At 45.4% G+C, this 15,524-nt stretch overlaps 1 protein-coding gene across 1 annotated transcript; it reads right to left on the bottom strand.

Annotated features, from left to right (window-relative positions):
- Nucleotides 1–5,713: 5,713 nt before the first annotated feature.
- Nucleotides 5,714–13,820, bottom strand: CBLN4 (cerebellin 4 precursor). Its single transcript, XM_024750376.1, has 3 exons — nucleotides 12,261–13,820; nucleotides 9,244–9,360; nucleotides 5,714–7,017 (listed from the first exon to the last, which is right to left on the bottom strand). The coding sequence occupies exons 1-3, from the start codon at nucleotides 12,549–12,551 to the stop codon at nucleotides 6,820–6,822; spliced, it is 606 nt and encodes a 201-aa protein (XP_024606144.1). The 5' UTR covers nucleotides 12,552–13,820; the 3' UTR covers nucleotides 5,714–6,819.
- Nucleotides 13,821–15,524: the final 1,704 nt, after the last annotated feature.

Raw genomic sequence — 15,524 nt, 5'->3', positions numbered from 1 at the left:
AGAGGCAGAAATACAGTTGAGTTACAGAAGATTTTTAAAGAATTGTCTTCCTTGAAAACATAAATGTATAGATTTATGTTCAACCTGTGAAGCTTTTCAGGAAGCCGTATTTACTGGTTCACAAGAAGTGGGCTGACTCTTAGGGAGAAAGTTTCCTTCACCTTCCAGCTCCAGGGTCAGTGGGGACGCTTCACAGACTGAATCGGACCAGACACCTGAGCTCTAAACAGGTGAGTGTTGAAGGGCGCTGAACCATCTAACACAGACCCAGTAGTACGCAGGCCTCATGCCCCATCTTCTCATAACCAAAGATATTCTTTAGAAACAAGACATGATAGGCAGGACTTAGGAACGCAAGCCTCTCTCTTCTCTTCAGGCTACCACTAACCTTTGAGGCACTTTTGTGCAAAGCAGGAAAAGGAATTTTTTACTAAAGATACTTCCATCAGAAGGTTGTCATAATATGCTTGTCAGAATACTGTTTACTGCTTTCTGCTAGAAAATTACAGAAATAAACCAACAATTCTATGATGTCTGGCAGACATGGCACACCCCTGGGATAGTGCAGTGTGCAACCTTCACAACTGGACGTGGCAGCCCTGTGCCATTCATCATTTTAGCAAGGCTTGACCTTGAAAGAACATTATGGTGAAGGCAACGAGGAGGCCACTGACAGCAGGCTGCCGTTTCAAAACTCCCAGACTGTTGGGCTCAGTAAACACTAACACCACACTCTGCTTTCCAGATTGCAGGATTTCCACCCAGAAAGTGAAGCAGCATTCACAAAGAGGTTTGCAATTTGTAGGAATGGTAAAGTTTACAGAACATGGGGCACGCAGTAGGTGCACAGTGTGTGATGGTTTATTCAGTAAAAAATGGATGTGCCCAAACCCCAAGAGAAGGCTCCTGACTTATTTCCTTCCTAACAAACTTGGCCTCTAACTCTCAGAAAATCATAGATGACTTGGTGATTCTTGCCAACCTCAACCATGGCATTGTGCCAACTTCTGGTAGTAAAGGAGGACTTGGTATTTTTTCTTTAGTTTTTAAACAACCAATTCAATCAGAGAAAAGGCAATCTTGCAAACTAGGACTTTTTAATGGCTCTTATAGATTCCATAGTCCCCTTTATGGATCCTTATAAAATATTGCAAAGTCCCAGCTCCCCAGAGACCAGCCCCAGGTGCTTCTGAAGTTGTTCCTAAATCTTGAAGCCTCCAGAGGCCTCCTGTCCTGAGGAGAGAGAGCTGGACGTGGCTTCCTTCCAAGCCTGGAAATGGCTTCCTTCCAGGCCCGGAAACAGCTTCCTTGAATTACTGAAACGTGGGCTGTTCCTCTCCCCCGAGAGAAGTTACCAGACTATTCCAGCAGCATTACTCCTCCAATCAGGCTAGCCAAGAAACGGAAGGGCAGAACCTAGCACACTTTCCGACACTGCTCGTGGTTCAAAAAGTCACACTAATGAAGGGGAGCTGAAATCTTTGCTTATGAAACAGCATCATTTTACCTGCAGAGAACTGGGCTCAACACTGAGAGAGAGAGAGAGAGACAGAGAGGGAGACAGAGAGAGAGAGAGAGACAGAGAGAGAGAGAGAGACAGAGAGAGAGACAGAGAGAGAGAGAGAGAGAGAGAGAGAGAAGGAAAAACACAACACTTGAAACAGAAACCAGGATCGATTTTACTCCTTTCCATTTGACTGTCATGTCAGAGAGCAGTGAAATTTTATCATTTGCTTTTTCTCAGGTTTTGGTTGAATTTGTTTTTATCCTTGTACATTACCTCTTTGACCAAATGCTTCTTATGCCTGGAGTTGCTCCGGTTTTTTTTATGTGGGGGGCAAAAAGCATGACACCTTTTCACTGAGTGTTAAAAAAATGTTCACACTCAAAGTGAATGCCAAGCTATTTTAAATGAAGCACTCATGAATGCGTATGTGTTTCCAAATAGCAAAGGAACTGAGAAGAAAACAGCCGTACACAACTGACAAAGGAAGCTGGGTCCATTTGTGTAAAACACGGAACATGATCCAATCCCCCTAACCCCATCCTAAGAGTGGAATCACGCGGATTGCTGTTGGCTAAACAGGATAACTGTCAGTCAAAACAGTGGGCTACAGAGTATAAAATACAGAAAAACTTTTGTTGTAGCACTCGGGGGGCTAGAGGTATTTTCTGACCTGAGTGTTCAGTGGAGACGCATTCCTTAAATTCCTTGGCCAATGGTAACGGCCCTCTTTCCTGGGTGGTGACGCCCTAACCAGGATGATAAAGCCTTATCCTCACTGGTGGGACAGCCATTTCCACACCCACCAGGACCTGTTTCCAACTTAATGATCTTCAGCCTCACTGAATGCTTGGTCAGTGTACTCCCCTGCCCCCCGGAAATGGGCCCCAGGCCTGCTCTTGCTTGTTTAACTCCCTTCTCTCTGGAAGGCTAGGAAAGAAAACCACTGAATGGACAGGTCATTTTAAACCATGTTTTCCTCCTGTCCTGAAGAAAAAAAAGTAAAAATGTGAAAATAGCGACTCAGCCTGTATTAATTTCCCTGCACCTTCTTCCCTTTATTGACTGTACCTTGACATCCAAGCTGAAACACGCCAACACAACAAACCAAAACAAGCAAACAACAAAAAAACCCCACAACAACAGAAAAAAACCAACAGGAGAGATACAAAGTCCATTTCTCTACCCTTCACTCTCAGCCACAACAGTTATTTGTCAGAGTTCCTCATCCTCCCAGGGAACTAGCAGACTGATGCCCTCTGAGGTTCTGTCAGAATTTCCAGTTCCTGGAAAGTCAGAGGGTCAAAATTTATGTTCTCAAGGTAACTCCATGGGAAATAAAGGCTTCCTTAGTTCAGTACCTATGACAATATATTTTCTCATTATAAATATCACCAATTGGACCTAAAAATTGTTGAGAAAGGCTTCTGCCCTTGAATGAATTTTAAACGTACTTTCTAGTTTACTGGAAATTGCTGGCATCATGGATCCTTCCGAATATATTCTCCCATTCTCATTCCCTCCCTCTCTCTCTCTCTCTCTCTCTCTCTCTCTCTCTCTCTCACACACACACGCACACACACACACACACACACACACTTTATTAAGTTGAACAATGTCTTCTGAAGCCAAATGCCAAGTATACTTAGAGACCCTATAATCCCTGGAGAAGGATCACTTCAGTCACAAAGAAAAGCAAGATGTAACTACATCTTTATTTCAGAACAAATGCTGACAAAATAAGGACTGTCACTAAGGGTTTTCTTTCTTCACACGGCGCCGCTTTCTGCGGGTGACCTACCTTCGTCTTCACACCAGGTCTCTCACGTCTTTCCTGGAGGTGAGGTCTTCCTGTAGCCCTTCCTCTGCACAAAACGGCAACACTCCTTCCACCCTTTTCTCATCACAGAGCGAGAGTCTCGTGCTTACCTGCATGAAGGCCTCGTGCTCACTGCCTTGGGCTCCCCCGAGTTTAAAATAGGGAGGATAATGAGAGTACTTGGACTCCGGGGTCACTGCAAAGAAAACGCCCTGCCCCGGGATGTACTGAGGTAGTAAGAATCACCTGGGGGATCCGTTACACCTGTCGGAAGCCTAGCAGGTGATTCTGATGCAGCTGGTCTGTGGGTTTTACTTGAAGACAGAGCTTCGTAAACTGTACCGTGCCTGAGAGCCATGGGGACGGGAGGGGCAGAAGATCTTGTTAAAGATACAGATTCTGACTCGGCAGGTCTAGGGTGAGTCTAAACCCCACCTGGGTTTCTAACGAGCCCCCATGATATGGACGCTACTGGTCCACAGGCCACACTGTGTGATGGTAGGTCTCTCCACTCAAAGTGTGATACCCAGGCCAGCAACACTGACACCATCAGGGGACTTGTTAAAAATGCACACGGGGCTTCCCTGGTGGCTCAGTGGTTGAGAGTCCGCCTGCCGATGCAGGGGATGCGGGTTCGTGCCCCGGTCCAGGAAGATCCCACATGCCGCGGAGCGGCTGGGCCCATGAGCCGTGGCTGCTGAGCCTGCGCGTCCGGTGCCTTTTCTCCGCAACGGGAGAGGCCACAACAGTGATTGGCCCGCGTACCACAAAAAAAAAAAAAAAAAGTGCACACGCTCGGGTCCCATTCCAGACCTACTGCACCAGAATCTACATTTTATCAAGATTCCTCTGGTCATTCTTACACATCTTCTTAGTTTGAGAAGATGACACAGAACTTCAGGATCAAATTCACAGAGAATTTGTTTTCCGAGAAAGGTCAGAGAAGACCAAAAGCCACAAAAAAAGAATTTTTTTTTTTGATTCTATGCCATTTGAAACCCAGATTAAAGGTAGGCCTGTATTAGAGGGGACGGAATAACCTATTTAGAAACCAACTTCTGAAACCCCACCTCCCTCCCTACCAAAGAAAACCACAAGAATTCAATTTGAGCTCCACAGCTCTGAATGTGAACAGCTATCACATGCTGTCACCTCTCCTTGTTTTCATTACTTCTCTCTGGCCATTAGGTCAACCAGTTGGGGGACCAATGGATTACCATCGTTCTGGAGACAGATGGTCTAGATGGTAAAGGTAGATTGGTAAAGCCCAGTACCCTTAGTCAGAAGGCGAAGTAGAACCATACTTTCCGACCTCTATTGCTCCTTATGAAGATTCTGGCTGTGTTTGCTGTCTAGGGAGGTCTAAAAAGGGCAGATGTAACCACTTCTGTAAACTCATTACGTAGCAAAGCATGTAACACATTATAAGATAATTTAAGCAATGTTGGTTGAAGCTGTTTATTCTAAGAATCAAAACAGTAACTTGCTAAAAAAGTAAAAACCAAAAGAAGACATTCAGCTATCCAGGTTTCTAGAAACCAAAAAGAATGGGGAAAACAGTCTTAAGTCCAAAAAAAAAAACAAAGAAAAGAAAGAATTAAAACAAAATTTTAACTAGATAATCAGGCTGTTATAACAGAATCCGGGATCACCAGGAACCCCCAAAAGCACTTGGAATCGGGGAGGTCCTATGTTTAAGCTCCTTATTTCCTTCAGTTTCATTTTCTTGGAGCAGAGAGTTTTCCTGTGATGAATGAATATTTTGACTTGGTGATTAATCACAGCTATACTGGAAGACCTGCCTGCATGTTTCCTCCCACAGAATCCTGCAACAGCTTCCTCGATGCCACAAACTGCAAAAGGGGGGCTCCCAAAATTGTTTTAACTGACAACCAACCAGGAAGTTGAGCATGGAAATCTCCACATGAGACATCTATAATTATAGTTCCTTCTAAAAAGAAATGGGCCATCTTCTGTTTGTCCTTTCATGTTGAGAAAAGGGCAGAACTTTTCCCCAAAGCCTTTAGTTTGAAAATTTTGGTCTTTATACGCATCACCACTCATTCTTTCCCTGAGTCCTTCATGATGCTTTAGGGGAGCTTTTAAAACTTAACTTCCTAACAGTAAGTCCTTCTGAAAGGAGAGTTTCCTAAATTCATTGATCCTCTTTTGCCAAGCTCACTGGATCTGGACAAATTTAAACATAGTAAAGATTTCCTATGCCAATTCAGAGTACATTCTCTAAAAATTCAGAAAGCTTTTCTTAAACTCCAAGACAAAAAAATGAGAGAAAGGTAGGAAGAACAGGAGCGAGGAAGGGTTGGTGAGAGCGAGAGAATAAATCATGTAAAACATATATTTCCAAATCCGAAAGGACAAAACAATTCAACTAACATATATTAACCTTTATTCTGTAACAGAGACATAAATAATTTTATGAATTCATATGACTATACAAAAGACAAAATAAGATATTGCACTAAGTTTAGCTTGGGCTATTTGGATTTCGTATTAACTAAACAGATAAATCTATACAATTTAAGGAGTTAAGGCAAAACCAGATGATACTTCAAACACAACAGGAGGTTTGAAAAATAGGTATAATTAAAAACAAGGGCATCCCATCTCCAGTTAATAAAGTGGTCATGTCTAAGGGAAAAAAAAATCCCTTAGGTTCTTAAAAAGGGGTTATTATCAATCACGTTAATTAAAGTGAGAAATAAAGTGTAAGATTTCCCGTGGAGGAGAGCTGTTTTGCGGAGGTTTGAGGATTGAGCACTTAGAATTCGGGTAAGCAACTTTTTCCTTGTTAGATTTATGATCTACTCTTCCTATTAGAAAATATAATTTGGAAAATATGACTCTTTCACATATAGAATTAAAATACAACTATGAAGCGTTTTTTTTTAAAGGGAAGTCCTGATGCTGGCCTCATAGAGTAAATTTGCAGACAAGCCATTACCCTATTTGTAGAGAAGACACAAAGCCAGCAGTTACCCTAAGAAAACCAAAAAAACTAATTCCAAAGCAATAAAAACAAGTGAAACCAGTATATCAACACAGCACACAATTCTTTGGCAGTATCACACAAATCGTTGATTGAAGTCAGAACTTTTATACAGTTCTCTAATTCTCAGACCCAGTTGCCGGTCTTTGAAAACTAACTAAATAAAATGCCACATCTGCAATGAATTCAGTAATTCCAGGAAATTAAATTCAGAATAAACCTTGCAGACAGCTTTGAACTGTTACGCTTAAGCATAGATGGGTATCAACTGCTGTGAGTCCCGATCCAAGTACACTGAAACACACACGCACAAAAATAACCTGTGGAGCTCAGTACTGCTTCAGACAGGCCTAGCATCCTTACAGGGAATCCATATTCACCCATGAGAAACCAAGGAAAGACATCAATCCAATGACGAGGAAATGATCTTCCAGGAAGTCAGGGGTGGGCCGCCCCTCACCCGGATGAACATCGCGAAGAAATCAAATTCTATAGGGGGAACACCAGAAAGCCAGAGAACGTGGAATACTGCCAGCCTCCAACCAAGTTACCTTTCTCCAGTTTTAGGTAAACCTTATCCTCTTTATCCAGGTAGAGCAGGACCCCATTCGTGGCAGCCTCACGTGTAACGTCTTTATCCCCAGCGAAGGCAGATATTACTGGTTTTCCATTTAACATCAGGTTAACCTACAAGGAAAAAAAAAGAAAAAAAAACCACTGAAAATCTCTCTCTAAAGTCAAAACAAATGAATGAATAAAACAAAACAGAAACAGACTCACAGTTACAGAGAACAAACTAGGGTTACCAGTGAGGGGAGGGCAGTGAGAGAGGAAGATAGGGGTAGGGAATTAAGAAGTAAAAACCACTATGTACCAAATAAACAGGCTACGAGGATATATTACACAGCACAGGGAAATACAGACATTATTTTATAACAGCTTTAAATGGAATATAATCTATAAAAATCTTGACTCACTATGTTGTACACCTGAAACTAATATTGTAGACGAAAGAAAAGAAAAAGAAAGAAAGAAAGAGAGAAAGAAAGAAAAGAAAAGAAAAGAAAGGAAGGAGAAAAGAAGGAAAGAGAGAAAGAAAAAAAAGAAAGGAAGTCAAAGCATCTATGAGGGGCAGGGGGTAAAAAATAATGTCTAAAATGACCAACTTGGTAAAATAACTGATGTTCAGTAAATATATCCCTTTCCTTTCAAATTAGCAGATAGTGGTGGCTAGGCTTAGTATGATCTTACCAAGCTGATCTTTCTTAATGAAAAAAAATTTTTTTTTATTTCTCCCATAGAAATTTCCTTAAATGCTCACAAAAGAATACCATCCATAGAGAGCAACGTAGCCATGTGAAAACTGGCTTCCCTTCAGCACACAACTTAAGCCTACTATTGAATACTTTATTTACCTCCCGTATTCAGTAGCAAGTTTTTGGCAATGACGCGAGCCTGTGGCTTCCTAGTACATTAGCAAAAAGAGCCCCAGTGCCCTTTGCTCTGAGAAACCCAGGTACCGCAAGGTTCTACTAACGTCCTTGCAGGTTTACTGTACCGCTGAGACATGCAGAGTGCTAAAAATCAGTTGAAATTATGGAATATGTGTGTTGTGATTTCTTCATTTTCCCTGATAAGAAATGTGTATTAAAAATAATAATCACCACTACCACTGAAGATTCTAATGATGGATAATTAGCAAAGAATAAAAGCAAATTTATTCCCTTCTCTCCTTACTACAATTTTGATTATACTGTGTTAAACATTACAAAAATTTCTAAATGTTGGGGCTTGGGAAAAGCTTTTCCATGGAAGGAAATTTGTTTACTAGATATTCATTCCTTTTATGTTAAAAATAATATTGAATAAATTAAATGTGAGACCTATCAATTTATCCATTCACTAGGATATGTAAAAGTAGTAGATGAGTGTGTAATCTATCATTCACATGGACATAGTATACAATACAAACATTGAACATATGATAAAAAGTTATCCTAGAATTCCATAGACATGTATTGGTGTTACTGGGTGCTGGCATGTTAGATACTATAGGAACTAGCTTCATCATTGTCCGTGAGTGTAAATTCAAGCCCGTTCCTTAGAAAGCACAACACAAAATACATTAACTGTGAAACTGCAATTGGTAAGAATTCACCAACATCAGAGTAACTGAGGATAAACTACTTAGAGGATAAGCACAGCACATCGTTTCTTTAAAAGTATATTGAATAATTGTTTCTTCATAGATTTATTCTCAGTCATTAACTGTAGCTCATAATTTTAATTTTAAATTAAATTTAAATTTAATTTGTTTTATCTGTTTAGTAGTTACTTGTAAAGCTCTGATAATCTTACTAGTTTTTTTCTTACAAATTCAGGTAAGTTTTGCACATGCATTAAAAGCAATCAAGATCTTATAAAGAGATTTGTGTCACCGAATTTTTACTAAGTAATTTTTTTTTTTTTTCGCGGTACGCGGGCCTCTCACTGTTGTGGCCTCTCCCGTTGCGGAGCACAGGCTCCGGACGCGCAGGCTCAGCGGCCATGGCTCACGGGCCCAGCCGCTCCACGGCATGTGGGATCTTCCCACACCAGGGCACGAACCCGTGTCCCCTGCATCGGCAGGCAGACTCTCAACCACTGCGCCACCAGGGAAGCCCACGAAGCAATATTTTTTAAGTGACGTTGTTATTAAGGTAGTAAGTTCAATTGTTTATTCTTCTATATGCTTCTTGTCACATGCCTTAATAGATGTTATTGGAAATTAAGTGTTTTAAAAATAAACTGCTATAAAGATGGTTGTTTATTTTTACAATGAAACACATCTTTGGATAAATACTTAAATACATAACCCACTGCTGATAAACACTGTCACCTGAGGGTACAGAGGGAACAGGTCGAAAGACATACCTGGATTGTTTGGCTCTGGTAGACTTTAATTACGTGAAAACTGAAACTGTAAATTCCTTTCCTTGGTGCTACAAAGACAGACTCCAGGGTGAAAAAATTACCCACATTTACTAGGATCTACAAATAAAAAGAATAAACAGCAGTCAATTATTACAATATTCTCTTCTGTAAGTAAAATAAGTTTTCCTCCTTCCTTTTTCTTTTCCTTTCTTTTTTCTTTCTTTCTTAAGAAAGAAAACTAACTTTTAAAAACATAGAAAATAAAACATTGAGTTCTATCCCTTTTTCTTTAGTGACTTGGAAAACGGATTTGTATGTTGGAAGGTTCTTCTGTCTTTTAAATGGTATAAGAAAAAATAAAGTAACAGCTTTGTAGTCATGCCTCAATTCCAGCAAGGCCCAATGGCTCTGGAAACATCTAGAAACACGTGAAGGCTTATAAATATTAGCTTTACCTTGAGAGTCAAATAAAAGGCTTCTGCCACATATTTACGCACCCACCCTCTACGAGCCTTCACAGTGTCCAGAGGTGACGTGTCCAAGCCAGCCAACTGGCACCCGTGGGCTCTCTGCAGTCATTCCCGGACACTCCACACAGAGGTCTGGACACTCCCTCCACCGTGTGACATAATCCATGACACCGAACAGTTGGTACACAGAGTGAACTGAATGCCCAGCCCTCCTCTGAGGCTCCGCCAAACCTCTGCTAAGCCCCACGGCCGTTTGTTCCATTCCTATGCCATCCAGGCCTTAATTATAATATTTTGGCAATGACTCAGCCTTTGCAGGCTGCCAAAGAGTAAAGACTGTGAAACAGGTGGCCTTCTTGTGCTGCTCCCAGTGTTATCCGTCATCCATTCCCTTATCAATCACCTGCTCTTTATTTAAAGTTCAAGGGGCAAAAACGAAGAGTGAAATAAAGCACTGGTTCCCAAGAAAACAACAGTGCACTCTGTATTCCGAAATGTTCGGCCTGATTCTACTGGTTATGAAATTAGCTCTGAATTTCAATAAGTGACCTCATAAGCTAAATGTCACATAGGTATGACCCTTCCTATGAAAAACAGCAGGAGAATGTATGTGTGTGTGTGTATTGCAGGGGCGGAGGGCAGAAGATAACTAGGGTTTCTTCCATTTCTCTCCAAGAAATAAATCTGTAAGTGGCATTCAAAATAATCAGATGTTCGTCTAAAGATACATTTCCCCTATATCAATGGCAATCTGCTACTATCTCTTTTAAACACTACATTCATGCTAATATTAAGCCCTTTGCATAATTCCCTAAAGACATACTATTGCCTGTGAGCAATGCACCAGAATTACAGTGACGGTCAGGTAGATGTATGTTGGTGTATCATTTTATTCTGAGATTACACCTTTTTCCAAGTAAGCATCAGCTTTCTTTCTCTGACCCGATGATCAATGGTCTTTCAACAACAAATCACAAGCTATGCAATAATTCCTAACAGAGATTTTACAAAGATTTGTTTAAGCACATTTAAAATAATTTGAGGTACTTAGCAGGGACTTCCTGAATCAGACACAAGTAGCATAATTCATTAGCAATAATGGAACTGGTTGATTAGTGTTGACTACACATAAGGCTGGAGGTTGACTCTACATTGTAATTAGAGCATCCAAGCGCATCGAGATTTATAACTAAATGTGTCTTGTTGTCTCTAAGATGCATGGGCACCCGGAACAGAAGAACAAACCCTTCTTCTCTTCTAACTGACAGAAAGGTCACTGAAAAGAATGCACTGTACAGACGATAGCGCAATGTCCACAGTATTTAATTAATGCATTGACACACAAACCAGGGGTCATGCTAGACTTCATTTACATCAAGACGGAAAATACTGCACCAAAACCCCCAAGGGGCTGCTTAATTCTTTTAAAATGATGGCTATTCAATAGGAAGCCCCAGAGAGGCATTCTCTGTCTTTGGCCCTCTGGAGAGTCTATTACTTAGGAACAATTAAGTAAGGAATAGAAATGTCACCTCATCCCTTCCCTGGCATGTCCTGCAGCACCACTTAACCTGTGCTCTTGCCCATGCGGCACACAACTGTGAACTACACATACGACTTTGGAATTTAAAAGACTCTGGGTGCTGTTGACGTTGAAATGATACCCCTGGAGTCTGATTTCAGTTTTAAGACTCCTTGCTAAGCTGATATCCTGGGGTTTCTCATCAGCCAAACCCCAGAGCTCCAGATCGCTAAAAAAAACAAGCCACAGCTTTCATCAGTTCCTCCCCCACCCCCTATCCTCAGCCCCCAAGTCTGTCTTTCCCCACTAATTTGCGTGTCTCTGGAAGGACCGGAGCAGGGGAAGGGAGAACGGCTCCCCAGCGCTTCCCTATGGGAGCTCAGTGCAGCTGCCCGATTCCTTTTCCTCTCCTTCTCTCAACTTTTCTCCAAGTAGCAGAGAAGGGCTTTCCGCTGCAGCGGTACCTGCAGTGTATATGGGGATCCTGGCGGGGGAAAGGTGGGTGAGATGAGACCGGGGCCACAGCTTCCCACACTCCCCAGCCACCCGCGAGATCTCTGCAGAGATCTCTTTGGGGAGACGCTTCTCCACCTGGGAGAAACAAATCATTTATCCAGCATCAGAGAGAGTACTGTGCCCGAGAATGGCCTCGGCAGCACCCGCAGAGGAGTCTGAGCCAGGGGCCCAAGCTCTGGCCAAGAGATTTCGAGGTCCAGGGACCAGGATCCTGCCAGGTCCTATGGACCTGTTGCTGTTAAACTTGTGCTGAGCTCTCGACGCCTGTCTCTACACCCCCGGCCTCTTTCCCACCACCCCAGCAGGTCTTCCGGAGGCCAAGAGGGAATGGGGGGCGGGGTGGTGGCGGGAGAGACATCAGAAGTTTCAGACCAAAACCTTTGCGGAGGCGAGGGCCGAAACGATCCCCCAAATCGCAATCAGAGCAGCTCAACCCGGGTCTGAGCTGCCTGGACATCGCCCCTCCCGCCGACCCGACTCCTGACACCCCGCATCCCTCGGGGTCTGACCTGATCGAAGTAAATGATGCGCGTCTTGTTGCTCATCTCTGACGGCTCGTGGTTGGTGCTCCGCACCGCCGAGAAGGCGACCTTGGAGTTAGCCGCCCGGACCGAGATCCCCAGAGGGGAGGAAGAGGAGCCCTTGGAGTCCGTGGCCGGGTTCGAGTCGCACACCACGAGGCACTTGCCTTCCAGCACGATGGGCTCCGTGTCATTCTGCGCCCAGACGGGCAGCCCGGGCAGAGTGAGGGCCAGCAGCACAGCCGGCACCACGGACAGCGCCCGGCCCCCAGCGCCCATGGTGAGCCTCGTGGGCAGTCGGCTGGCGCTTCTGCTCGCCCGCGTCGCCTCCTACCCCGGGACCCCGGAGCTCGGGAAGATGCCCGTGGCTAGATCGACAGCGCTGCGGGAACGGCGGCGGCGGCGCGCACACTTCCAATCCTGTGGTTTGAAGTCAAAGTCTCCCCTCGCGCTCTCTCGCTGGTTCTGCTACCTTTGTCCTTTAAGGAGCTCATGCAGAACCCCCTATACTCCACCCTCCTCCGCCCAAGAATCAGCCCTGCCTGGGGCCCCTGCACCCACCCGTGTTCCTAGACATCTAAAAGTCACCAAACCCTCACATTCACACCTCAAAGAGGAAAATGATAAATTCCCCAAACCCAGTCACCCCCGGGTGAACCACGAAGCAGGAAAAACGAAGGAGACTCAGAGAAGCCACGGGGACGGTGGATGCCGAGTGGTGCCCGTGTCGGTCCAGTACGTGTCTGGCTCGCGGCAGGGACGAATTACAGAAGCAGAAGGTGTTTCCCGGACTGGGAAGAACGCGAGGCTGTGTTCACTGCCAGGTCTCTAGCGACTCTCAATTTCGCTTAGCCAGAAATTCCCCAAAGCTTGGTGTCTCTCGGAAGTCGGCAGCTACGCATTGGCTAGCCGGGTCCCCAGCACGGAAAGCACGAATTCGCGGGATCAGTTCTCAGGTGCGGGGCGGCTCGGCCGGTGGGGTCCTCTCCTGCCTCGGCCGCACGCCCGGAGTCCCTGCGCACAACTTTCTCTGTCCTCGCGCAGCCGGGAGAGCGCGAGGCGGGCACACGCGCGCTATTTATAGGAGCGCACGTCCGGCTGGGGTTGGCTTCTAGCTCAACCCGCCGGCTCCCGGGAAAGGGGAAGAAGGAGTCCGGTGACCCCCGCTGAGCAGCTCCTGCCTGGCGCTTAACGCACCCCGGGGCAAGCGGGGCGCACAGCACTGCTGGCTGCCAAGGTCTGCGGCCACCCAGCCCCGGGGAGCGCGCAGCAGGGATACTGTACGCAGGGAGAGGCGCCCACCGCCCTGCGCCTGGCCCAGCTCCGCGCCTGCTCGCTCCCTCCTCGGTCTGGGCAGGCGGAGGGGGCTGAGGCTCCCCTCGCCCCTCCCGAGCACCGGACTCCGCCGCCGAGCGCCCTCCGAGCGGAGCGCGGCGCTGCCAGCCCCGGCTGCGGAGCTGGATGGGCGGCAGCGGCCTCGCGCGGCGCGCTGCTTGGCACCTGGGGACCCACGCCACCGTCCCGACCGTGCCTTACCCAGAGACTGCCTCCCCAAGCCCTGGGGCCTGGCGAGCTCCGGGAAACCTTGGGACGGACCAAAGCCGCTGGGGGCCGCTGGGAGAAGGTACCTCAGGCCTTCCGCTCCGCTCCGGGAAGAGGAGCCTCAAAAGCTTCAGGGCGCGCCTTCCCACCCACACCGCGAATCCACCCAGGCAAAGCCAGAAAAAGAGAGAGGGAGTTAACGCAGCAAGAATCAGCCCTCCGGAACCTTCCCCCTAAAAAATGCCAACCCCCTCCTGAGTGTGCCACCCCATTGCCACCTTGGCCTCTGATTGGCAAGGTTTATCTTCCTCTTCCGCAGCCATCACTGGGAGGAAAAGGCTTGTCTCTCTGATGGGCTGCATTAACTTGGCCAAGTCACTTACCCTTTCCGAGAGGGAGGGACTCCACTAATTAAGGTCCCATCAGCCCACTGGTTCTATGATGCTTTGGAGTCATGTCACTCCCTTCCCAAATTCCTTTTAGTGTCCCAGCTGCCAGAGGACAGGCCCCGCATCTTTAGTCAAAACAGCATCCGCATCAGCCATTCGGAGCTCCTAGAAATGTACTAATTATTCATTGAAGGGGTGTTTACTGAGAATTGTCTCCGGCATAGATGGCTTTCTAGTCCTTCCTGAAAGAAGAACAGCCTCCTTAGCATGGATTCAAGTCCCTCCACAACAGAAGCCAGACCAGCATCTCCAGGCTTGTCCCCTCATAAGGCCCTTCCAAAGGGCTGGGTGTTGAGCCATAAGCATTGCACTGCAGCTCCAATTGTTAAAATAGTAAATACTCCTACTGGCTGGTATTTCCCTAGCCCTTAGCTCCCTATAATCTTGCAACTAAAGAGTTGGTGCCTGGAGCCAAAGGGGCCTCCAGATTCTCCTCCAGTGGGGCCAGTATCAGTTCTGATTTCCAGGTGCTCCTGCTGTGCTATTTGTAACAATGTTGAATGTCACTAATCTAAGCTACAACCAAAAAGAGTGAACTGGTGCCTTCTGAAAACGGCCACCATTTCCCCCACCCCAAGCCTAGGGTAGCCTTTCATCTGAACCCTTGCTGCACTTTGTAACTCTCTCCCGGCTTCTACCACAGTCTGCCTGGACAGCAGCTGAGATTTCTTCTCGTTTGATGCTGCCGTTGGAGGACAGGGGCTGGGTCTAGTTTGGTTCCCGGTTTGCATAAGTAATTTGCCTTCCTTGTCCAAAACAGCTGTTTTAGTAACTAAGACCTGGGCTATTCAATTTCAGGCTGGAAGGAGTTTGAGAAAAAGCTCTGTTGACTACAGAATTGTTAAATTGTCAATAAGTTGTCTTCCCTACCAACCCCAATATATTCTCTCTGTGTCCTTTTCTTCTCTAGGCATTTTTCTTCCTGCAAGAACTCAGATTTAAAGAAACTTCTTCCCTCCCTCCTCTTTTCCTCTCCAAAAGTACTCATTTCCTAGCCCCCTAATCCAGCAGAGTGACCATATCAGGGACTCAATAATTGATTGTGAAATGACTGGCTTTCCAGATAGAATGTCAGTATCAGTCATTCACCTTATAGTATAAACTGGTTTAAATAAATCTCTCTCAGTAAAGTTTACATTCAGTCCTCCTGAGTAACTGGAGATGAAGGTCCTGGCTTCTTACTAAAAGATGTTCCCCTATTCAGGGTGTTCTAAAGATGTGGAACACCACTTTTTCTTTTGACTCCTACCGAGAGAACTTA

The sequence above is a fragment of the Neophocaena asiaeorientalis genome, unplaced genomic scaffold (genome assembly GCF_003031525.2).
Source record: "Neophocaena asiaeorientalis asiaeorientalis breed wild unplaced genomic scaffold, Neophocaena_asiaeorientalis_V1.1 scaffold606, whole genome shotgun sequence".
NCBI lineage: Eukaryota > Metazoa > Chordata > Mammalia > Artiodactyla > Phocoenidae > Neophocaena > Neophocaena asiaeorientalis.
The sequence above is the reverse complement of the archived record's forward strand: the minus strand, read 5'-3'. Positions and strand labels throughout refer to the sequence as shown.

Excerpts from the sequence above, each read along its gene's own strand:
- CBLN4 (XM_024750376.1), bottom strand. The coding sequence starts at position 12,551 with ATGGGCGCTGGGGGCCGGGCGCTGTCCGTGGTGCCGGCTGTGCTGCTG. Across the intron at positions 9,361-12,260 it reads GCATCATTTACTTCGATCAG|ATCCTAGTAAATGTGGGTAA; the intron begins GTCAGACCCCGA and ends TTTTATTTGTAG. Across the intron at positions 7,018-9,243 it reads ACCAGAGCCAAACAATCCAG|GTTAACCTGATGTTAAATGG; the intron begins GTATGTCTTTCG and ends TTTTCCTTGTAG.